Genomic DNA, 25496 nt, shown 5'->3' on the forward strand with positions numbered 1-25496 from the left:
GATTTCATTAACAAATTTCAATTAATTTTTTAATTGATTCAATTAATTTTTTAATTGATTCAATTAATTTTTTAATTGATTCAATTAAAAATTTAATTGATGTTGATTGCAAAACTCACTTAATTTTTTAATTAAAAAATGTAACTATTTTCAATTATTTTCTGAATTGGCTTAGAGTTTTTATGGATTGGATTAACAATTGATTGTTTGAAATACATTTTTAATTAAAAATTAAAACAATATTCATCACTTTCTTTAACTGACTTAGTCTTCCGAATTTGATTAAAAAGTTAATTGTATCAATTAATGTTTTAATTAAAAATTTTTAAATTTTCAATCATCGAGTTAATTAACTTAATATTTCTATCTTGATTAAAAAGTTAATTGTATCAATTAATTTATTAATTGAAATTATTTTCAACTTCAATTAACTTTTTAATTGGAAATATTTTGGTGATATTTATACCCTGCGCCACACTGTGGAACAGGGTATTATAAGTTAGTGCATATGTTTGCAACACCCAGTAGGAGACGAGATAGACACACGGTGCCTTTGGCCAAAATGCTCAGGGTGGGCTCCTGAGTCGATATAGCGATGTCCGTCTGTACGTGAACACATTTTTGTAATCAAAGTCTAGGTCGCAGTTTTAGCCCAATCGACTTCAAATTTGGCACAAGTATGTGTTTTGGCTCAGAATAGATCCCTATTGATTTTGGAAGAAATCGGTTCATATATATATTTCGCCCGATATGGACTTATATCGCCCCAGAAGCCAGAGTTTTACCCTAATTTACTTAAAATTTTGCACAAGAAGAACAATTAGTACTATAGTCAAGTGTGCCAAATTTTGTTGAAATCGGTTCAGATTTAGATATAGCTCCCATATATAGCTTTCGTCCGATATGCACTAATATGGACGCAGCAGCCAGAGTTTTATACCGATTTGCTTGAAATTTTGTACAAACATAATACTTAGTCGTATAGTCAAGTGTGCAAAATTTGATTGAAATCGGTTCAGATTTAGATATAGCTCCCATATATATATATATATTTCGCCCGATATGGACTTATATGGCCCCAGAAGCCAGATTTTTGGCCGAATTTGGTTGAAATTTTGCACTAGGAGTAAAATTAGTAGTATAGTCAAGTGTGCAAAATTTGATTGAAATCAGTTCAGATTTAGATATAGCTCCCATATATATCTTTCGCCCGATATGGACTAATATGGTCCTAAAAGCCAGAGTTTTGGCCCAATTTGGTTGAAATTTTGCACAGGGAGTAGAATTAGCATCGTAGCTATGCGTGCGAAATTTGGTTGAAATCGATTCAGATTTAGATATAGCTCCCATATATATCTTTCGCCCGATATGTACTTATATGGACCCAGAAGCCAGAGTTTTGGCCCAATTTGCATTAGCATTGTAGCTATGCGTGCCAAATTTGATTGAAATCGGTTCAGATTTATATATAGCTCCCATATATAGCTTTCGCATTTAACTCTAGGATTTCTAGAAATTGCAGTTTTTATCCGATTTGCCACAATTTGAAAATATACTGGCATTTTAGACCCATAACAAAGTGTATATGATTTAGTTTTATCGGTCCATTTGGTAAGGCCTCCATATAGACCGATTTCACTTATTGAGGGTGTAGAAAATTGCTTGAAACTGAATGCAAAATTTCCAGATTTTATTTCTCGTAATCATTTAAATAATTGGGATGAAAATCTACAGATTTTAGATTTCAAATCAAGGCGTTATTTCATCATTTTCTTGCACACTTACAAGAGATGTTTATGATTCCTCTAAAACTCGAACAAAAAATGGTTTTTATAAATTTAGAATCTGATCTAGTCTTCATAGGTTTTACATTTATCTTCGGGAAGTGCAATTAATTTCTTGATTGATTCATTAAAAAAATTAACTATTTAACTTTTAGATGAAAAAAAAAAATACATGAAGAGACAGATGGACGGATAGACATGCAGACGGACAGAATTTTATTCTAAGACGATCGCTATATAAAAGAATGGGTCTCAGTATGATCCTCCGTGGCATTACATACAAGTGCACAAAGTTATTATCGAAGAAAGACCCTAGGTCAAATTTCAGGATGATCAGATTTAAACTGCGAGTTGTATTTAGCACAAAGGTTAGGTTAAAGGTTAAAGTGGCAGCCCGATTAAGATTCAGGCTCACTTAGACTATTCAGTCCATTGTGATAGCACAAAACAAAATTATGGAACAGACGGACGGACAGACAGAAATACAAACGGGCAGAATTTAATTCTAAGACGATTGCTATACTAAACTCTGGGTCTCAGACTGATCCTTTTTGGGAGTATATAAACATAAACCTATTTTGTGATGAAGGTGATATTGGGATTTAGGACCGCAGCTGCCACAGTTGGTAGAATTCTACCAAAAATGATAGATTACGAATTTTTGGTACACAGAAAAAAATATCACCAAAATATTTCCAATTAAAAAGTTAATTGAAGTTGAAAATTTTTTCAATTAATAAATTAATTGATACAATTAACTTTTTAATCATGATAGAAACATTAAGTTAATTAAGTCAATGATTGAAAATTTTAAATTAAAAAATTAATTGAACAATTAACTTTTTAATCTAATTCGGAAGACTAATTAAAAATGTATTTCAAACAATCATTTGTTAATCCAAATAAAAACCCTAAGCCAATTCAGAAAGTAATTAAAAATAGTTACCTTTTTTAATTAATAAATTAATTGAGTTTTGCAATCAACATCAATTAAATTTTTAATTGAATCAATTAAAAAATTAATTGAAATTTGCTGAAAAAATCAATTAATTTTTTAATCAAGAATTTTTTCTATGCCCAATTAAAACTGTGATTGATACTATCATTTTCGTGATTGAAGACATTTCAATTAAAAAATTAATTGGATCAATTAATTTGGTGATTGAATCAGAAAAAAATTTTTTGTGTGTAGTTGTATTGACTCCCTACCAACATCAATTACTCTACCATAACATATATTTTTAATGAATTTCCTTTGAAAGAAAATCATTTTTGCAAAATATGATAACAATTTTCAAAAACACACAAAAAATTTTTTTTCTGATTCAATCACCAAATTAATTGATCCAATTAATTTTTTAATTGAAATGTCTTCAATCACGAAAATGATAGTATCAATCACAGTTTTAATTAGGCATAGAAAAAATTCTTGATTAAAAAATTAATTGATTTTTTCAGCAAATTTCAATTAATTTTTTAATTGATTCAATTAAAAATTTAATTGATGTTGATTGCAAAACTCAATTAATTTATTAATTAAAAAAGGTAACTATTTTTAATTACTTTCTGAATTGGCTTAGAGTCTTTATTTGGATTAACAAATGATTGTTTGAAATACATTTTTAATTGGTCTTCCGAATAAGATTAAAAAAGTTAATTGTATCAATTAATTTTTTAATTACAAATTTTAAAATTTTCAATCATTGACTTAATTAACCTAATGTTTCTATCATGATTAAAAAGTTAATTGTATCAATTAATTTATTAATTGAAAAAATTTTCAACTTCAATTAACTTTTTAATTGGAAATATTTTGTTGATATTTTTTTCTGTGAACATAATATTTAAATTTTAACAGATTTTAAGTAGAATTTTTTTAAAATTTGGTAGATTAAAATAAATTTAAAAAAAATCAATTTTAAAAATTTTTTTATCAAACTTGTGTGGCAACTATGGTTGGGACCCGATTTGCTTCTCAAATAAGTTTCCTCTTAGTTTATTTTTATTTTTTTTTATACTCTATCGTAACCAAAATTGAAGTTTATCATTATTTTTTTTTTTCTTTTTACAGAATGACTGACACAATTCGACGAGGAAGGATACCACAAAAAAAAAAACGCAGTATATCTTTGGGTCAACAGGATGTTGTGTATAAACGAAAATATGCAATTTTACATGACAGTCATATCTAGCAATACAATCTACCAATAAAATAGAAGAAAAAAAAACCAACTGGCTCACATTTGATTCTGAAATATCATCTCTTCTCCGTTCGAAAGGCAAAATAAGTGCCCGAGAGAACCTATCGGAATTCAAAATGTTCAACAACAACTACGAGCAAAAACTTCAATCGTATAACAAAGCCATTTGATTTATGGGTTCGCCGAAAGTGTGCAAAAATTTCCAATTTCCGGTATATGTCTCGACAATGAATAAATATCCGTTAGATTTTAAATTTGAATTGCATAGTGAACCAGAGTGAAGTTAGATGGATTGAAATGGAAATCGATTGAAAAAAAAAAACGAAAACAAACAAATGACCTGAATAACTCAAGAAATGGAAAATTCAATTAAAAGTGAAACCTGAGAAGAAAAAAAAACGTAGTGGGCAAAAGTGAAAAAAAAAAGAAAATTGTGAAAAGAACAAATAACAAATACCAGTGATACAAAATTCAATTTGTCTAATATAAAACGCTAAGAAATTTATTATTTACATTTTGTTTGCTCATATCTGCTCAAGTGTTAACAACAATTAAATTGCAATTAAAATTCTTGGCAAGTGTCACTAGTTTGCCAAATAAAATTTTACTCTCTCCTTTCTCAGTCTTCCTCAATATGAATCGTGGCCATAAAATTTGCACATGTATTTGTTTAACTTACACAGATAGTTTAGCACAATGTCTACTAGCTATCCGTTTCCGTTTCCTGTTAGACAATGCCAAGCCTTAGAGCCCTTATCGAAAGAGTAACGTAGAATCATTAAACGATATTGATTTCAAGGTGATACAATATTAGAAAATTTAACCCTAAATACCCTGAAATACCAAATTGCATAAAGTACAAACACTTAGAAGTATAGACAGGCGCTAATTAAAATGGCCTCTCCTGCCAGCACCTCAGTATCGTCAACATTGTGGTATGGCTTTACGGCAGCTGCATCACCCACAGTGATGGCTGCTTTAGCCACCATGGCTTCGTCCACCTTACAAGTGGCTGCCTCAGCTTTAAATAGTTCAATTACACCAGATACAATAGCATTTCTAAACGAACGACATACGCATCGCCAGCAACAACAGTCACATCAGCAGCAGCAGCAGCAGTTGAAGCAGCAACCACATCAGCAGCATCATCGTCCGCAACAACAGTTACAATCCCATCAACAGCATTCGTTTACCGGAAACACTTCACGCCTCGCTGGTATGGCTAATGTGGAAGATTCTTCGGTAAATGTCAGCAACATTCACACCACCAGCACCGGTAGTTTCAGTTTTCATAATACCAGCAATTTTCCATCGTTTCTAATGCCAACGCATATCAATAGCAATGCCACTTCGAACGGAACTTACATAGGTGGTGGTAGTCTGACAGAGTCAAACACCTTCCTTAGTTCCAGTGGTAATAATACCTTCGTTGATGGTTTTATGGTCGATCATCTGCCGTTGCAATTAATAACGACTACAACACCGAAAGGAAATCTTGATATTGAAATCGATATTCAATTGTTGACCAGTGACTATGATGGTACTACGGTAAGTCGAAAATATCATAAGATAATTATATACAATTTAAGATCAAAAAGATTTAAGATTTTTTATAAACGCTAATATTAACTCGAAGAGAAAATTTTACCTACAGTTTACTTGTGCTTTTAAATTAGAGAATTTCCTCTAGGGACGATCCCTCTAACAAGATAGAATGTATAGTATTCTTCCAAGTATACATTATTCTAAAGATGTGCACGTGAAATGCGCGTGAAACATCCAAAGCAACTCTCGGGAATGGGACTACAACATATGTCGTGTCGTCGTATGGGTGAAAAATAAGACCGATTTCTAAATGTGCGAGAATAGAATTTCTGCGAAATCACGTTCAAATTCAAGACTTGAACATTATATTATTGACATTTATTCAGTTGACGAAATATATTCTATTTTTTGTGAATTTTGCTCTGAGGAGTGGTTAGAGATAAAGGGTGATACTGGCAAAATTTGGTCAAGGGAAAACGCGTGTAAATCGGTGAAATCGTTTATTTAAAAAATCAAATTAAATTTCTTTTTCAAGTTCAATTAGTATAAAATTCAGGAAAAATATTCAGTTAGGCTTTCGCTTTTCCAAATCCGAATTGCCGGGCCTCACGCTTGACACCTGCCATCAGATTTTGTACAGCCACCTTAACGTCGAGTGAATTAGGACTGAAAACAATTTGCGGATTGATAGTGAAATCCTGGCCTAAGTCGTCCAACAGAAACCAATCATATCAACCAAAAAATAGATGGTATAACGCAGCCTGCAATGAAGCACGATTAAAGAGTTTTCAACTTTTGGCAAAATATCGGAAATCGAACACTTTGGAAGACAAAAACGTATACCTAAAGGCACAATATACCTACAAGTATATTTGCAACATTAGCAAAACCAATTATTATTCGAATATCGCAACAAAATTGAATGACATAAAAAACGCTAAAGAATGGTGGAAGATGGCCAGAGAAATGCGAAACCATCAAAGCAAAATCGGGCCGAACATTACTCCCTTCTCATTCAAACAATTCTACGAGCGACTGTTAAATCCACCACAAATTATGAACACGATATACTACGCCCCAATGTTACACCAGGATTCAATTCTCGATGAGCCTATAACTTTAATAGAGCTAAAACAAATGCTTCAGAGCGTCAAATTAAATAAGGCTCCGGGTGAAGACGGAATACCATATGAATTTTTCATAAACGCAACCGAGCAATTCCACCTCCAACTTTTAAGAAGTTACAATGAAATATACAATAATTGCACCATTGACGATACGTTCAAAAGGACAATTATCTATCCAATTCATAAAAAGGGCGATTTAGACGACCCATCAAATTATAGAGGCATATCATTCATGAATTGTGCAGCCAAAATATTTATGGGTATTTTGAACAATCGAATTTATAACTGGGTAGAACATTACAATATACTAACAGAATATCAAGCAGGATTTAGGAGGTATTATTCTACCATTGATAACATTTATAACCTGGCAGCCATAGTTAGCTTGAAATTAGCTGAAAAAAAGAAAGTGTATGCATTTTTCATCGATTTTAAGGCAGCCTTTGATAATATATCACGACAAGCTTTAATCTACAAGTTACACCAAATAGGGCTATCGACTAAAATGGTCCGGTTAATAGAAAGGATATACGAGAACACAGTTTCAGCCGTTTGGACGGGACAAGGGATGTCAGAATACTTCGCAACAACTAGGGGAGTAAAGCAGGGGTGTTTATTGTCACCCATACTATTTGCCCTCTATGTAAACGATTTACATGAACATCTAGAAGACGGATTAGATGTAGACGATCTAAACATTCGGTTGTTATTATACGCCGATGATATAGTTATACTAACGGATGATATAAAAAAGATGCAGAATATGATACACAAACTCGAAGATTATTGTAAAATGTGGAATCTGGATGTAAATCTTGAAAAATCTGAAATAATGGTTTTTCGAAATGGAGGAAGGTTGAGCAGAGCTGAAACATGGACTTTTAATGGAAGAAAAGTAAAAATAATAAATGAGTTTAAATACCTGGGAGTTATACTGACACCAACTATGAAATTTGGAAAAAATATTCAAAACCGCAATATTATGGCAAAAAATGCAATCAATTCAACCTGGGAGAGTTTTCTGGGCCGCAATGATATAAATATGAATGCCAAATGGAAATTATTCCTCTCTGTTTGTAGGTCAGTGCAAACATATGCGGCTCAAGTCTGGGGTTTTACTCATTTCAGTGAAGTAAATTCATTGCTAATATATTTCATAAAGAAGTTATTGCGACTTCCAAGCTTTACACCAACATATATCCTATTGCTGGAAACGGATGTGGAAGACAGTCAAATATACTCTTTAGGATTACACCTTAAGTATATTTGTAGAGCTATGTTCCAGTATCACCGCGATAGACTCCCTAAGCAGCTAACAACTCTATTGATACGTAAAAATGTGTTTTGGGTGAGAGAAATAAGATCACTTTCGCAGAATATTAGTGTACAATGGCCAGCAGCAATAAATAACATGGAATCGTGGAATATGTTTTCAACAGAGCTCCTGTGTTCATTAAAGCTGGCACTGAAACATAAAAGAATCCAATGTAAATCAGAAAGTCGTACACGAGATTACAAGTTTTTGAATCCATCAAGAGCGCAATTATATTTGAATGAAAATTATACATCTGACGAAATTACTTGGATTTTTAAAGCACGAAGTGGAATGCTACATTTAAATTATAACAGCTTCACAACAAATGAATCGGAGAGAGAATGTAAATTGTGCAATATGCAAGAAGAAGAAACAAATCTACACTTCTTCGGCAGATGCCCAATTTTAAACGAATTTAGACGAGCAGCTTTCAGAAAGTCAACTTTAAACTATGAAGAAGTTTTGAACATTTTGAATGGAAAAAATGAGGAGGATTGGAGGAACCTGATTAAATATTTAAAAACAGCCTACAATTATAGAGCTTTTTTACTAGCGCATTTTCAGTGAGTTCAATCAACTTGAACATGTTAAACTAGATCAAGCGGCAGACATGAAATACATTGCCGCAATAATTGTATTTAATTCTAAGTAATAATTGTTGAAGTTTATACAATTCTATATTTACCTTAATGAATTTACATATTTTGTATAATTAAAAAAAAAAAAACAAAAAGCGTTATCAAATAAAGAATACTACTACTACTACTACCTTGTCCACCTTCTTCGCCGCAGAAAGCCAGTTTGCCTGAACTGCTGCTCGTCCTAAGCAGTTTTTTTGGTCTTCTTTAGGTTCCGCTTGACAATAGCCCAGTATTTCTCAATTGGGCGGAGCTCTGGCGTGTTGGGAGGGTTCTTGTCCTTGGAAACCACCTGCACGTTGTTGGCGGCGTACCACTCCATGGCCTTTTTACCGTACTGGCAAGATGCCAAATCCGGCCAAAACAGTACGGAACAACCGTGTTTCTTCAGGAAAGGCAGCAGACGGTTATTCAAACACTCTTTGACGTAAATTTCTTGGTTGACAGTCCCGGAAGCTATGAAAATGCTGCTTTTCAAGCCACAGGTACAGATGGCTTGCCAAACCAGATATTTCTTTGGGAACTTTGACAGTTTTATGTGCTTGAAAATATCTGCTACCTTTCTCTTCCTTTTGCCGTATAAAACTCCTGTCCCGGAAGCTGCTTGTAGTCGGCTTTGACGTAGGTTTCGTCGTCCATTACCACGCAGTCAAACTTCGTCAGCATCGTCGTGTACAGCCTCCGGGATCGCGCTTTGGCCGTCGTATTTTGTTTATCATCGCGATTTGGAGTCACTACCTTCTTGTAAGTCGATAGTCCGGCTCGTTTTTTGGCTCGATGCACGGTTGTAGACGATACACCCAGCTTAGTTGCGGCATCTCGGAGAGAGAGAGGGTGGGGTTTCGATTGAAACTACCGGCAACTCTCTTTGTCGTCTCAGCGGCTTCCGGTTTTCGATTTCCCCCCGATCCAGACTTCCTGGCTGTCAACAAACGTTCCCCAAACACTTTAATTACATTTGTAATGGTTGATTTGGCAACTTTTAGCGATTTTGCCAGCTTTGCGTGCGAGTAGCTCGGATTTTCGCCATGCGCGAGCAAAATTTTGATACGTTGCTCTTCTTGCTTGGACGGCATTTTGACAACTGAAGAGTGAATTCCAAAATCAAAATAGGAACAACATTCTACACACACACACACACCTTCAAAATGAGGGGTGTTCAGGTTTTTTAAATGCAAAATTGAAAGAAATACGTCAAGTTTATATTGACCAAATTTTGACCGTATCACCCTTTAACACTGCTACATAATTTCTGCAGACTTCATATAACTCTGTTCAATTTTATCAATTACAAATAATGGTCCAAAGCAATGGTGCCGTTTCACAACATTGTACTAAAATACAAAATCGTAAAGAGATATCTAGTCACGAGAGTTGGCTTAAAGGGAATAAAATGATTTGTATGTATAAGTTATATCGTATTTCGTTAAGAAGGCATTCAGAGTTGCCCTTTAGTCCATCCGTAGACAAAAATTGGTCCAAAAAATTATTAAAATTAAATTTGGTCCGATCCAAATAGAATTTGGTTCATTTTGGTCCATTTTCGTCAAATCGATAATTTTTCAAAATTTTTAAAATTTTCACAAATTTTTCTGTATAAATAAAATTTTGACAAAATATTCTATAAAAATAAAATTTTAACAAATTTTTCTGTACAAATAAAAATTTGACAAAAAAATTTCTATAGAAATAAAATTTTAACAAAATTTTCTATAGAAATAAAATTCATAGCCAAAAATAAAGTTAAAAAAATTGTATAGATACAAAATTTTACAAAAATGTTTTAAAAATTTTATATATAAATAAAATGTTGACAAAATTTTCTATAAAAATAAAATATTGACAAAAGTTTCTATAGAAAAATAAATTGACAAATTTTTCTGTACAAATAAAAATTTGACAAAAAAAATCTATAGAAATAAAATTTTAACAAAATTTTCTATAGAAATAACATTTTAACAAAATTTTCTATAGAGATAAAATTTTAACAAAATTTTCTATAGAAATAAAAAAATAAAATTTGGACAAAATTTTCTATAGAAATAAAATTTTGACAAAATTTTCTATAGAAATAAAATTTTGTCAAAATTTTCTATAGAAATAAAATTTTGACATAATTTTCTATAGAAATAAAATTTTGACAAAATTTTCTATAACAATAAAATTTTGGCAAAATCGTCTATAGAAATAAATAGAAATAAAAATTTTGAATAGAAATAAAAATTTTACAAAATTTTCTATGGAAGTAAAATTTTGGAAAAATTTTAAGTTATATTATTATACCCTTCACCACTACTGTGGTACAGGGTATAATAAGTTTGTGCATTTGTATGTAACGTCAAGAAGGAGTAATCATAGACCAACCTTTTAGTATACGGATCGGCTTAGAATTAAATTCTGAGTCGATTTAGCGATGTCCGTCTGTCTGTCTGTTGATGTATTTTTGTGTGCAAAGTACAGCTCGCAGTTTTAGTCCGATTGTCCTAAAATTTGGTATAGGGTCCTGTTTCGGCTCAAAGACGATCCCTATTGATTTTGGAAAAAATCGGTTCAGATTTAGATATAGCTGCCATATATATTTTTCACCGATCTGGTCATAATTGGCGTGTATATCAACCGATCTTCCTCAAATTCCGTACATCCGAATATTTTATGAGCCTCGAAAAACTTGCAAAATATCAGCAAAATAGCTTTCGCCCGATTTACACTCATTTGCCCACAGAGGCAAATTTTTTGCTCCGATTTAGTTGAAATTTTGCATAGGGAGTAGAATTAGCGTTGTAACTATGCGTGCCAAATTTGCTTGAAATCGGTTCAGATTTGGATATATCTCCCATATAAAGCTTTCGCCCGATTTACTCTCATATGACCACAGAGGCCAATTTTTAACTCCGATTTAGTTGAAATTTTCACAGGGAGTAGAATTAGCATTGTAGCTATGCGTGCCAAATTTGGTTGAAATCGGTTCAGATTTAGATATAGCTCCCATATATATGTTTTTCTGATTTCGACAAAAATGGTCAAAATACCAACATTTTCCTTGTAAAATCGCCACTGATTAGTCGAAAAGTTGTAAAAATGACTCTAATTTTCCTAAACTTCTAATACATATATATCGAGCGATAAATCATAAATAAACTTTTTCGAAGTTTCCTTAAAATTGCTTCAGATTTAAACGTTTCCCATATTTTTTTACTAACATTGTGTTCCACCCTAGTACATAAGCCGACTTAAATTTTGAGTCTATAGATTTTGTAGAAGTCTATCAAATTCTGTCCAGATCGAGTGATTATTAAATGTATGTATTTGGGACAAACCTTTATATATAGAACCCAACACATTTGACGGATGTGATATGTTATCGAAAATTTAGATCTACAAAGTGGTGCAGGGTATAAAGGGTGATACGGTCAAAATTTGGTCAAGGGAAAGCGCGAAATCGGTGAAATCGTTTATTTAAAAAATCAAATTAAATTTCTTTTTCAAGTTCAATTAGTATAAAATTCAGGAAAAATATTCAGTTAGGCTTTCGCTTTTCCAAATCCGAATTGCCGGGCCTCACGCTTGACACCTGCCATCAGATTTTGTACAGCCGCCTTGTCCACCTTCTTTGCCGCAGAAAGCCAGCTTGCCTTGAAATGCTGCTCGTCCTTATCAGATTTTTTGGTCTTCTTTAGGTTCCGCTTGACAATAGCCCAGTATTTCTCAATTGGGCGGAGCTCCGGCGTGTTGGGAGGTTCTTGTCCTTGGGAACCACCTGCGCGTTGTTGGCGGCGTGCCACTCCATGGCCTTTTACCGTAATGGCAAGATGCCAAATCCGGCCAAAACAGTACGGAACAACCGTGTTTCTTCAGGAAAGGCAGCAGACGTTTATTCAAACACTCTTTCACGTAGATTTCTTGGTTGACAGTCCCGGAAGCTATGAAAATGCTGCTTTTCAAGCCACAGGTACAGATGGCTTGCCAAACCAGATATTTCTTTGCGATCTTTGACAGTTTTATGTGCTTGAAAATATCTGCTACCTTTCCCTTCCTTTTGCCGTATAAAACTCCTGTCCCGGAAGCTGCTTGTAGTCGGCTTTGACGTAGGTTTCGTCGTCCATTACCACGCAGTCAAACTTCGTCAGCATCGTCGTGTACAGCCTCCGGGATCGCGCTTTGGCCGTCGTATTTTGTTTATCATCACGATTTGGAGTCACTACCTTCTTGTAAGTCGATAGTCCGGCTCGTTTTTGGCTCGATGCACGGCTGTAGACGATACACCCAGCTTATTTGCGGCATCTCGGAGAGAGATGTTAGGGTTTCGCTTGAAACTACCGGCAACTCTCTTTGTCGTCTCAGCAGCTTCCGGTTTTCGATTTCCCCCCGATCCAGACTTCCTGGCTGTCGACAAACGTTCCCCAAACACTTTAATTACATTTGTAACGCTTGATTTGGCAACTTTTAGCGATTTTGTCAGCTTTGCGTGCGAGTAGCTCGGATTTTCGCGATGCGCGAGCAAAATTTTGATACGCTGCTCTTCTTGCTTGGACGGCATTTTGACAACTGAAGAGTGAATTCCAAAATCAAAACAGGAGCAACATTCTACACACACACACACCTTCAAAATGAGGGGTGTTCAGGTTTTTTAAATGCAAAATTGAAAGAAATACGTCAAGTTTATATTGACCAAATTTTGACCGTATCTAAAGTCGGCTCTGCCCGACTTTAGACTTTCCTTACTTGTTCTTGTTTAGTTTTCCTGCTTTCGTGTTGTTAACATTGAAAATTTAATCAGCTGGTAAAAAAATTGGGGCATTAGAGGGCTGCTATAAAGTTTTTTTTTCTTTGTCCAAAAGTCGATAAACTTTTCAATGAAGTCGTATTGTCCTTATAATTAAGTGATTTGACTTAAAAATTGGTATCATAATATGAAAGAAAATTTTTTTTGGGTATGGTCAACTTAATAATTCAGAAAAATTCTTTAAAATTAATGATATTGTCTTTAAATTTAATTTAAAGACAATTTCATTAATTTTAATGAATTTTTCTGAATTATTAAATTTAATTTAAAGACAATTTCATTAATTTTAAAGAATTTTTCTGAATTATTAAATTTAATTTAAAAACAATTTCATTAATTTTAAATAATTTTTCTGAATTATTAAATTTAATTTAAAGGCAATTTCATTAATTTTAAAGAATTTTTCTGAATTATTAAATTTAATTTAAAGACAATTTCATTAATTTTAAAGAATTTTTCTGAATTATTAAATTTAATTTAAAGACAATTTCGTTAATTTTAAAGAATTTTTCTGAATTATTAAATTTAATTTAAAAACAATTTCAATAAAGAATTTTTCTGAATTATTAAATTCAAGTTGACCATATCCCAAAAATTTTTTCTTTCATGTTATGATACCAATTTTTAAGTCAAATCAATTAATTACAAGGACAATACGACTTCATTGAAAAGTTTATCGACTTTTGGACAAAGAAAAAAACTTTATATTAGCCTTCTAATGTCCCATTTTTTTGCCAGCTGATTATCTTTTTGCATCTTGACTACAAAGCAAAACATCGTTCAAAAATATAACATGTTTTTCAACACTTTATTTTAAAGACGTTTTTTACTTGAAACATAGCATAATTTCTAGTTCACTGAAAAAAAAGCATGCCCGGTTCCAAAGATTTTGTCTTTACTTTAAAAATTTTGGTATTGATTCCGAGCCAAAGAAGCGGAGAATTCATGTAAGGAAACTTTTAAGACACAATTCTCTTTTAAATTTGGGTTTTGTGTACTTGCTTCTAGGAAACAAATTTTAATTTTTCGCTTTTTCAACATTTTTTCTTCTTATGCTATCAAAGTCCCTTAAAAACGAGTTAACGACAACTTTATTTTCCAAATTCAGACTCGACTTCCATTAGAAATGTTGCTATGTTTCAAGTAAAAAACGTCTTTAAAATAAAGTGTTGAAAAACATGTCCTAGATTTGAACGATTTTTTGCTTTGTAGTCAAGATGCAAAAAGACAACAAATTTGAAGACAATTTCATTAATTTTAAAGAATTTTTCTGAATTACTAAAGTCAAGCTGACCTTAGCCCAAACATTTTTTCTTTCATGTTATGATACCCATTTTTAAGTGAAATCACTTAATTATAAGGACAATACGACTTCTTTGAAAAGTTTATCGACTTTTGGGCAAGGAAAAAAACTTTATATTAGAGAAATGCGTCTTCTATGCTAAGCAAAATTTGCATTCGTATTTTAAAGACATGAAATCTTTGACCTCACGACAATATTTTTTTCAGTGTGGAAGTCGAGTCTGAATTTGGAAAATAAGGTTGTCGTTAACTCGTTTTTAAAGAAAAAAAGGCTGAAAAAATGAAAAATTAAAATTTGCTTCCTAGAAGCAAAAACACAAAACCCAAATTTAAAAGAGAATTGTGTCTCAAAAGTATCCTTACTTGTATTTTCCGCTTCTTTGGCTCGGAATCAATACCAAAATTGTTAAAGTAAAGACAAAATCTTTGGAACCGGGCATTCGTTTTTTCAGAGTATGTTGTTAATTGAATTTTCATGAAACCGGTGACCGATTAGGGTTTGTGTTAGAATCAACACTTCAATACTTAAAAAATTTTAGAAAGTTTACTTTTGCCATAGTCGTCATATCCAGTTTTATAAAATTTGACAAATTTACGATTGAAACATTTCAAGACTTGGCGTCGCGATTTTCAAATTAACTGAGTTGCATGCTCGTTTCAAATCCAAGTTGACTTTTCGATTCTTTCGTTGAAAGTCGATTGGTCGATTTTGGCCACTGTTGGTCAAAATCGACTAATCATTTTGACAAACATCGAAAGTCTATTTATTAATCGATCAATTTCAAAAATTAATCCGTTTTGAGAATTACTAAGTCGGTCTGCATCATCGAAAGAATACTTTGAATCGAAATTCTTTGAATCATTTTTATTTACCATAACAGCTCTTCGTGCGGTATTTATTGGGGCCCATTTCTACTTTATTAATATTTAGCTTATGGTTACCATTCGCTCTCAAACGATTTTAGTTACCTGTGGAGCTTATTTCATATTTCGTTTTGTATCCGAATTGGACCACAATATAAATTATTGGAAAATGTTTGTTTTTTTTTATAATTACCAATATCGGAAAAATATTCCCCTTTGTGTGTGCGAGCATTTTATGAATGAAATTGAATGTAAAAATAAATAACCAAAGTACACTGATTTATGAACTGTGACCTATATTCCTGTCGATGGTCGATAATATCCTTGACTGAATAGTCAAACGTCAAAAGAATGAGTGAATGCTAGTTTTTACTCTCGTCAGGTATCTACTCACCTGCTGTTAATGAAACAATCTGCAATAAAAAAAGGAAACAAATTTATTTCAATGCACAAACATACATACTTGAAGATATATATGCTATGCGAAAAAAGGGGAAATGAGAATGAGAAAGGGAGAAAAAATAAATTACACATTTTCTCACATAAAGTAGCATAGAAACTACAACTGATATTGAGTATAGAGCAAACAAAGGGAAGTCCTTCATAACAGTGGGGAAATTCACCACATTAAAGCCTTGTACAAAGATTGCCTTTTTATACCCTTCACCACTACTGTGGTACAGGGTATAATAAGTTTGTGCATTTGTATGTAACGCCAAGAAGGAAAAGTCCGAGACCCATCGTTTAGTATACCGATCGTCTTAGAATTAAATTCTGAGTCGATTTAGCGATGCCCGTCTGTCTGTCTGTCTGTCTGTCTGTCTGTCCGTCTGTCTGTTGATGTATTTTTGTGTGCAAAGTACAGCTCGCAGTTTTAGTCCGACTGTCCTAAAATTTGGTATAGGGTCCTGTTTCGGCTCAAAGACGATCCCTATTGATTTTGGAAAAAATCGGTTCAGATTTAGATATAGCTGCCATATATATTTTTCACCGATCTGGTCATAATTGGCGTGTATATCAACCGATCTTCCTCAAATTCCGTACATCCAAATATTTTACTAGTCTCGAAAAACTTGCAAAATATCATCCAAATCGGTTCAGATTTAGATATAGCTCCCATATATAGCTTTCGCCGGATTTACACTCATATGACCACAGAGGCCAATCTTTTACTCCGATTTAATTGAAATTTTGCACAGGGAGTAGAATTAGCATTGTAGCTATGCGTGCCAAATTTGGTTGAAATCGGTTCAGATTTAGATATAGCTCCAATATATAGCTTTCGCCCGATTTACACTCATATGACCACAGAGGCCAATTTTTTGCTCCGATTTAGTTGAAATTTTGCACAGGGAGTAGAATTAGCATTGTAGCAATGCGTGCCAAATTTGGTTGAAATCGGTTCAGATTTAGATATAGCTCCAATATATAGCTTTCGCCCGATTTACACTCATATGACCCCAGAGGCCAATTTTTAACTCCGATTTAGTTGAAATTTTGCACAGGAAGTAGAATTAGCATTGTTGCTGTGCGTGCCAAATTTGGTTGAAATCGGTTCAGATTTAGATATAGCTCCCATATATATGTTTTTCTGATTTCGACAAAAATGGTCAAAATACCAACATTTTCCTTGCAAAATCGCCACTGCTTAGTCGAAAAGTTGTACGAATGACTCTAATTTTCCTAAACTTCTAATACATATATATCGAGCGATAAATCATAAATAAACTTTTGGAAAGTTTCCTTAAAATTGCTTCAGATTTAAATGTTTCCCATATTTTTTTACTAACATTGTGTTCCACCTTAGTGCATTAGCCGGCTTAAATTTTGAGTCTATAGATTTTGTAGAAGTCTATCAAATTCTGTCCAGATCGAGTGATATTTAAATGTGTGTATTTGGGACAAACCTTTATATATAGCCCCCAACACATTTAACGGATGTGATATGGTATCGAAAACTTAGATCTACAAAGTGGTGCAGGGTATAATATAGTCGGCCCCGCCCGACTTTAGACTTTCCTTACTTGTTTTATTACGAGATTAGGGAAAAAAAATATCATCAGATGTCAAATAACATTGACCTCTCATTTTATTTTTTTCGTACGGGAATAAAAAAAGTCATTCGGTGCCAAGTCAGTACATACGGTGGATGATCCATAAAATCGATGTTTTGAGTGCTCTAAATACTGTTTGAGTCGATGTGTGGAAGCCACGGTTGCAACAGTTGATAGAATTCTACCAAATATGGTAGATTTTTTTCTGTTACGGTAGATTGGTGGATTTCTTGATGTTTTGGTAGATTTTGGAAAACATTCCTCCCCAAATAACATATACTTCATAAATTTTCTCTAGATATACAAACGAGCTCGACAATTTTTTTTTTTGAAAAATAACATTTTTTGGGAAAACATGTTAGAGGTGTTCCCAGTCCAACAATAACATTTGGCTCCTGAAACATGTTTGAGGTGATCACGTCCCTTCTCTGGGTATGCAAGCTACAAATATTTTATTCTTCGACACATTTGCAATTCAAGGGATATTTATACACCCAAATAAATTGTCGCTATTAGAATGTGAAATATGTATTAGAATCCAAAATAAAATGAAAAAATCATTTCTTTCAAAGAAACGTTTTTTCATAAAAACCACATTTGATGAAAAACTGAAAAAAAAAAATACTTGGTAAATTTAAATTTTGGCAGATTTGTTGTAACCGTATTGAGAGCTCGCATTGTCGTGGTGTGGAGTGATCCGTTTTCGGCGGTTGGTTTTCCTGATTTCTTGGAAGGCAACTGGCAAATAAATGGTTGTGGACAACTCAGAATTGACTATTCCGTGCAGTTTTTCCGAAAACAAAAACAAAACTTCGTGCGTGAGCTACTTTTGTTGGATCAGGCTCATCTTGAATCATTCAGTCGACTCATTCAGTCGACTGCTTTTTACTTTCGGACTCATACGTAAGTTTTAACCAAAGACTATAGAAGGGAAGAAGATGGAAAATTGGCTGCTGAGAACATCAAACCATTGACGGCGCTAGGTCCCCACTTGTCGTTTACGCGTTTGGTTCGACACATTAAAATGCAAATAAAAAGAAATTAAGAGTTGGAAACATATTGGAACAAGCGGCAAAATATATTTTTTTATTTACTGCTCAAAATTTAACATTGCTCAATTAAAAAAATTAAGTAATTGGTCAAATACCAATGCAATATCGAATTTATGCTGGTCCCACTAATGCCTAAGGTTGTCTTAATCGCACGATGGGTCACTTGGCGCACAGCATCAATGGTTTCCGGAACAACAATGCGACCTTCGCGTCTTGGAGTAAACTACGATTTCGGTTCAATTCACCATACCATCACGGTTGCTACTCTAGCCAGACCTAATCTACCAAAATTTTGAAAAAATTTTAGCAAAAAACTACCAAACAAAAAACTCTTATTTTGCAAACTTTTTCTATAGAAAATTTTTTCAAAATTTTATTTCTATAGAAATTTTTCTCAAAATTTTATTTCTATAGAAAATTTTGTCAACATTTTATTTCTATAGAAAATTTTGTCAAAACTTTATTTCTATAGAAAATTGTGTGAAGATTTTAATTATTTAGAAGATTTTATCAAAATTTTATTTCTATTGACAATGTTGTCACAATTTTATTTCTGTAGAAATTTTTATCAAAATTTTATTTCTATAGAAAATATTGCCAAAATTTTATTTCTATAAAAAATTCTGTCAAAATTTTATTTCTATAGAAAATTTTGTCACAATTTTATTTCTATAGAAAATTTTGCCAAAATTTTATTTCTATAGAAAATTTTGCCAAAATTTTATTTCTATAAAAAATTGTGTCAAAATTTTATTTCTATAGAAAATTTTGTCAAAATTTTATTTCTATAGAAAATGTTATCAAAATTTTATTTCTATAGAAAATTTTGTCATAATTTTATTTTTATAGAAAATTTTGTCAACATTTTATTTCTATAGAAAATTTTGTCAAAATTTTATTTCTATAGAAAATTTTATCAAAATTTTATTTCTATAGAAAATTGTGTGAAGATTTTACTTCTTTAGAAAATTTTGTCAAAATTATATTTCTATAGAAATTTTTCTCAAAATTTTATTTCTATATAAAATTTTGTCAAAATTTAATTTCTATAGAAAATTTTGTCAAAATTTTATTTCTATAGAAAATTTTGTCAAAATTTTATTTCTATAGAAAATTTTGTCAAAATTTTATTTCTATAGAAGATTTTATCAAAATTTTATTTCTATAGAAAATTTTGTCACAATTGTATTTCTGTAGAAAATTTGATCAACATTTTATTTCTATAGAAAAATTTCGCACAATTTTATTTCTATAGAAAATTTTGTTCAAAATTTTGTTTCTATAGAAAATTTTGTCAAAATTTAATTTTTATAAAAAATTTTGTCAAAATTTTATTTCTATAAAATATTCTGTCAAAAGTTTATTTCTAGGGAAAATTTTGTCACAATTTTATTTCTGTAGAAGATTTTATCAAAATTTTATCTCATTAAATGAATTGTATTTAAAAATCAAATTAATAAAGAAGAATTTGAAAAATGAAAATGAAAAATCAAAATTTTATTTCTATAGAAAATTTTGTCACAATTTTATTTCGTTAGAAATTTTGGTTTTATTCGATCTTTCTTTTATCCAATAGAAATTTTATCAAAATTTTATTTCTATAGAAAATTTTGTCAAAATTTATTTTCTATAGAAAATTGTGTCAAAATTTTATTTCTATAGAAAATTATGTCAACATTTTATTTCTATAGAAAATTTTGTCAAAATTTTATTTCAATAGAAATTTTATCAAAATTTTATTTCTATAGAAAATTTAGTCACAATTTTATTTCTGTAGAAAATTTTATCAAAATTTTATTTCTATAGAAATTTTTTGCAAAATTTTAAAAAAATTAAAATTTTTTGAAAAATTTTATTTCAATAGAAAATTTTGCCAAAATTTTATTTCTATAGAAAATGTTGTCAAAATTTAATTTCTATAGAAAATTTTGTCAAAATTTTATTTCTATAGAAGATTTTATAAAAAATTTATTTCTATAGAAAATTTTGTCAAAATTTTATTTCTATACAAATTTTGTCAAAATTCCATTTTTATCAAAAATTTTGTCAAAATTTAATTTTTATAAAAAATTTAGTCAAAAATTTATTTCTATAGAAAATTGTGTGAAGATGTTACTTCTTTAGAAAATTTTGCCAAAATTTAATTTTTTATAAGCAATTTTGTCAAAATTTAATTTTGTTAAAAATTTTTGTCAAAATTTAATTTCCACAGATAATTTTGTTAAAATTTAATTTCCATAGAAAACTTTGTCAAAACTTAATTTCCATAAAGGATTTTGTAAAAAAACAGCTGTACATCCAACCATCTTGCAGTCTATAGGGCTTTGCCCAAATAAATTTGACAAGCATACTTTTCCTCTGTTGGTTAAGCTACACTTGTAGTTTAGTCAATGCATGGCTTTACGCTGAGATCAAAAAAAAAAAATTAATTTTCATAGAATTTTTTTTTCAAAATTTTTTCCATAGAAAATTTGTTAAGTACCTTTTAGTTAGAGAGTAATATTTGGGCAGAATCTACTAAAACATCAAAAATTCTACCAAACACTAAAAAATCTACCATTTGTGGTACAATTCTACCAACTGTGATAACCATCGATTAAAACTGGTCCTTGAAGTAGCTTCATTGCCAAAAATTTACTCAAGTTAATTGATGCACTGTTGTTGACTTAGTCCACATGAGAATTTGTAAAAAATAATCACACGAAAATTTTCACGATTTGATTCCATTTTTTGGGGCGATTTGAATCTTAAACAACTTAAATGGCGCTCGTACTTCAAACCGTTCTAAGTACGATAGAGCTGTCAGATTCCAACACTAGCGTTGACCATACCCGAAATATAAAACACAATTTTTGTATTCCACTAATAAATTATTTTAACTACCTAAGCAATTTTTTTCTTGCATATTTTTTTATAATTTTACTAAGTACATGGGATAGCAATAAAAATGGAATCCCTAAAGTACATAACTCAGCGAACTATCAGCATTGGAAAGGCGCCATTGTCATAGCATACTCTGTGATAACAACACTTTTGTGGTTTATTTGCACCAAATATCATTGAAATTGTGATAGTTTCAGGTATATATCATTTTCACAACTATCTTACCTTTATTTAACCTCAAATATGCACACTTGTGTACATATACTGTGGTGGTCTTACGAGCTACAACAATGGCACATCTGGAAAACCTTCCTGTAAGTATGACTTCCACATTGCCATCTTATAAAGCTCCGGCAACATCAACAACAGCAACATTGTCCTGTACATTATAACTCACGCAGAAATATCATGGCATCTTCATTGTATTATACGGCTGGTTTTCCATGGAAATAGTCTTGCTATTGTTAAGATGGCAAACAACTATAACAACAACAACAACACGAAGAAGAAAACATCAAAAGAAGTACCCATAGCAGCTTGAAGCTTGTGTGCAGTTGTGTAGGTGTGTCTATGTGAGACACATTTCCTGTTTGCTATTTTTGTGGTTATGTTAGTGGTAGCCATCAAGCATACGTACACATATGGATTATTATAGGAAAGAATGAGTGAGCGAGAGAGAGAGAGAGCATCAATGATAGGGAGACAATCTCTTATAAGTATTCACACCATTATGCCTGCTTGTGGGGGTGGTAATGTGTGTTTGTGAAAGATTTAATCGGTATTATGGCACACTTAATTCACACTTACCTACACATTTAAGATCGTACGCAGATGCTGAAGCGTAATACGTAACGAACGAACCTGTTTTCAATATTAACGCATAAATATATGTAGGTGACTCTCATTGTGGTTATTTTTGGAGCACATTTAAGAGGAAACGAAGATAAAGGTATATGGGAGTGTCGTACTACAAAAACCATACAATCAAATCGGTATTTCCAGGACAGACTAAGATTCTCTAATAAATTATTACACCACATTTACTACAGAGCAAAATGAGGCCAAATATTTATTTTAATGGTATAATTAACAGTTAATTTGAAAGAATATTGTGAAAAGGCAAGTTAGAGATACATATAAATTGAACATAAATCTTTTGAGATGTTATAGCTTTTTTATACCAGAAGCATAGAACAATGGATCGTAAGATGTTTGTATCAGAAATGTGTTTCCTGATACCAATTTACAATTTCAAAAGGCTAAATCTATTTGATCGATCACGTTTGCTCGAATTTTCTTAACATCATACATTGCAGTGCATAAGAATACCACATGGGAGCCACCGTGGCGCTTAGTTAGCATCCGTGGCGCCTTGCATACATAGGGTCGTGGGTTAAACCCCTTTTTCGACCTAACACCAAAATGTTTTTCAGTGGTGGATTATCTACACTCAGTAATGTTGATGACATTTCTGAGTGTTTCAAAGCTTCCCAAGAGCTTCCAAAAAAGTAGTTTGGATCCCCAATTTGTGATCCGGAAGTAGTGCAAACTTGGATCATCACCAATGAATTTTACATGGGCTTGTCATAGGACGGAAGTACTCCATTTTTTGGATCCTTTGCATTTCTTTAGAAGTTGTGCCTTGGAAGTTCATTTGGATGTAGAAATTAAAAAAAAAAAAAAAAAAAAAAAAACAAGTAAGAAAAGTCTAAAGTCGGGCGGGGCCGAATATATTATACCCTGCACTACCTTGTAGATCTAAATTTTCGATACAATATCACATCCGTGTTGGGGGCTATATATAAAGGTATTTCCCAAATACATACATTTAAATATCACTCAATCTGGACAATATCACATCCGTGTTGGGGGCTATATATAAAGGTATTTCCCAAATACATACATTTAAATATCACTCAATCTGGACAGAATTTGATAGACATCTACAAAACCTATAGACTCAAAATTTAAGTCGGCTAATGCACTAGGGTGGAACACAATGTTAGTAAAAAACAAGTAAGGAAAGTCTGAAGTCGGGCGGGGCCGACTATATTATACCCTGCTCCACTTTGTAGATCTAAATTTTCGATACCATATCACATCCGTCAAATGTGTTGGGTGCTATATATAACCCTTTCCGACCTATAGCCGATCCACGTGATAGATTTTCCTAAATTTTTGAATTCTGTTATTTATGTGCACATAGAACATTTTAAATTAATAAGTTTGTTCAATTTGATCCTGTATCCTGTTTTTTCAGAATACGCACAATTGTTGCCGTCCGGTAAATTCCGGTAAAAGTCCGGACGTAAAAATATCAAAAAACACAAAATAATCACGAAGTTACTGTTTGCATACAATATTTAATATGTTTTCTTATTGAAAACACTTGTTTGATGAAATATTCCACAACTTAAATAATTTTAATTTATTTGCAAACTTACATCTTCCACTAATTTTTATAAATGCGCAAAGTACACTGCTGAAACTACAAAATTAATATAAAAAACAAATATTTATAACGGTTCTTCACATTCTTAGACAAAGAGAGAGCATACACAATTATTTTTTTGCCGCTCTTATCGCAGTACGTCATATATTAAAGAAATTATAGAGACTTAAACTTACCCGCACAATTGTGCGTACACGGTCGGAAAGGGATAAAGGTTTTTCCCTAATACATACATTTAATGGCGTTTTCGATTCGCAAAAAATATGTTGCCTTGGTGTTACCATACTTTTTTCCTCATTGCATTTTCGACCAAATGATAACGTCATTCCAAAGTTATTGTTAATTCCTAATATTGTGAGAGATACAGGATCCAAAATCTATCACAGTGTCCTTCACATTTTGCTATCAATTTCAAAAATGTTGCACCTTATTTCCCAATCGAAATCGCTATAAATATCACTCGATTTGGACAGAATTTGATAGACTTTTACAAAATCTATAGACTCAAAATTTAAGTTGACTAATGCACTAGGGTGGAACACAATTTTAGGAAAAAAATATGGGAAACATTTAAATCTGAAGCAATTTTAAGGAAACTTCGCAAACGTTAATTTATGATTTATCGCTCGATATATGTATTAGAAGTTTTAAAATTAGAGTCATTTTTACAACTTTTCGACTAAGCAGTGGCGATTTTACAAGGAAAATATTGGTATTTTGACCATTTTTGTCGAAATCAGAAAAACATATATATGGGAGCTATCTAAATCTGATCCGATTTCAACCAAATTTGGCACGCATAGCTACAATGCTAATTCTACTCCCTGTGCAAAATTTCAACTAAATCGGAGTTAAAAATTGGCCTCTGTGGTCATATGCGTGTAAATCGGGCGAACGATATATATGGGAGCTATATCTAAATCTGAACCGATTTCAACCAAATTTGGCACGCATAGCTACAATGCTAATTCTACTCCCTGTGCAAAATTTCAATTAAATCGGAGTGAAAGATTGACCACTATGGTCATATGCGTGTAAATCGGGCGAACGATATATATGGGAGCTATATCTAAATCTGAACCGATTTCAATAAAATTTGGCACACTTGACTAAACTAATAATTGTACTCCTAGTGCAACCAAATTGGGCCAAAACTCTGGCTTCTGGGTCCATATAAGTGCATATCGGGCGAAAAATATATATGGAAGCTATGTCTTAATCTGAACCGATTTCAATCAAATTTGGCACACATAACTATACTACCAATTGTACTCCTTGTGCAAAATTTCAAGATAATCGGGATAAAACTCTGGCTTCTGGGTCCATATAAGTGCATATCTGGCGAAAGATATATGGAAGCTATATCTAAATCTGAATAGATTTCAACCAAATTTGGCACGCATAGCTACAATGCTAAATCTACTCCTTGTGCAAAATTTCAACCAAATTGGGCCAAAACTCTGGCTTTTAGGACCATATTAGTCCGTATCGGGCGA

At 32.1% G+C, this 25496-nt stretch overlaps 1 protein-coding gene across 1 annotated transcript in view; it reads left to right on the forward strand.

Moving 5' to 3' along the window:
• Dop1R1 (Dopamine 1-like receptor 1) overlaps positions 1-25496 on the forward strand; it is a 391391-nt gene that overhangs the window by 23661 nt on the left and 342234 nt on the right. The window contains exon 2 of the mRNA XM_075292625.1: positions 3856-5533. Coding sequence (XP_075148740.1) covers positions 4880-5533 — 654 coding nt within the window. The 5' untranslated portion in view covers positions 3856-4879. The remainder of the gene's footprint in view (positions 1-3855; positions 5534-25496) is intronic.

The sequence above is a fragment of the Haematobia irritans genome, chromosome 1, assembly GCF_050003625.1.
Source record: "Haematobia irritans isolate KBUSLIRL chromosome 1, ASM5000362v1, whole genome shotgun sequence".
NCBI lineage: Eukaryota > Metazoa > Arthropoda > Insecta > Diptera > Muscidae > Haematobia > Haematobia irritans.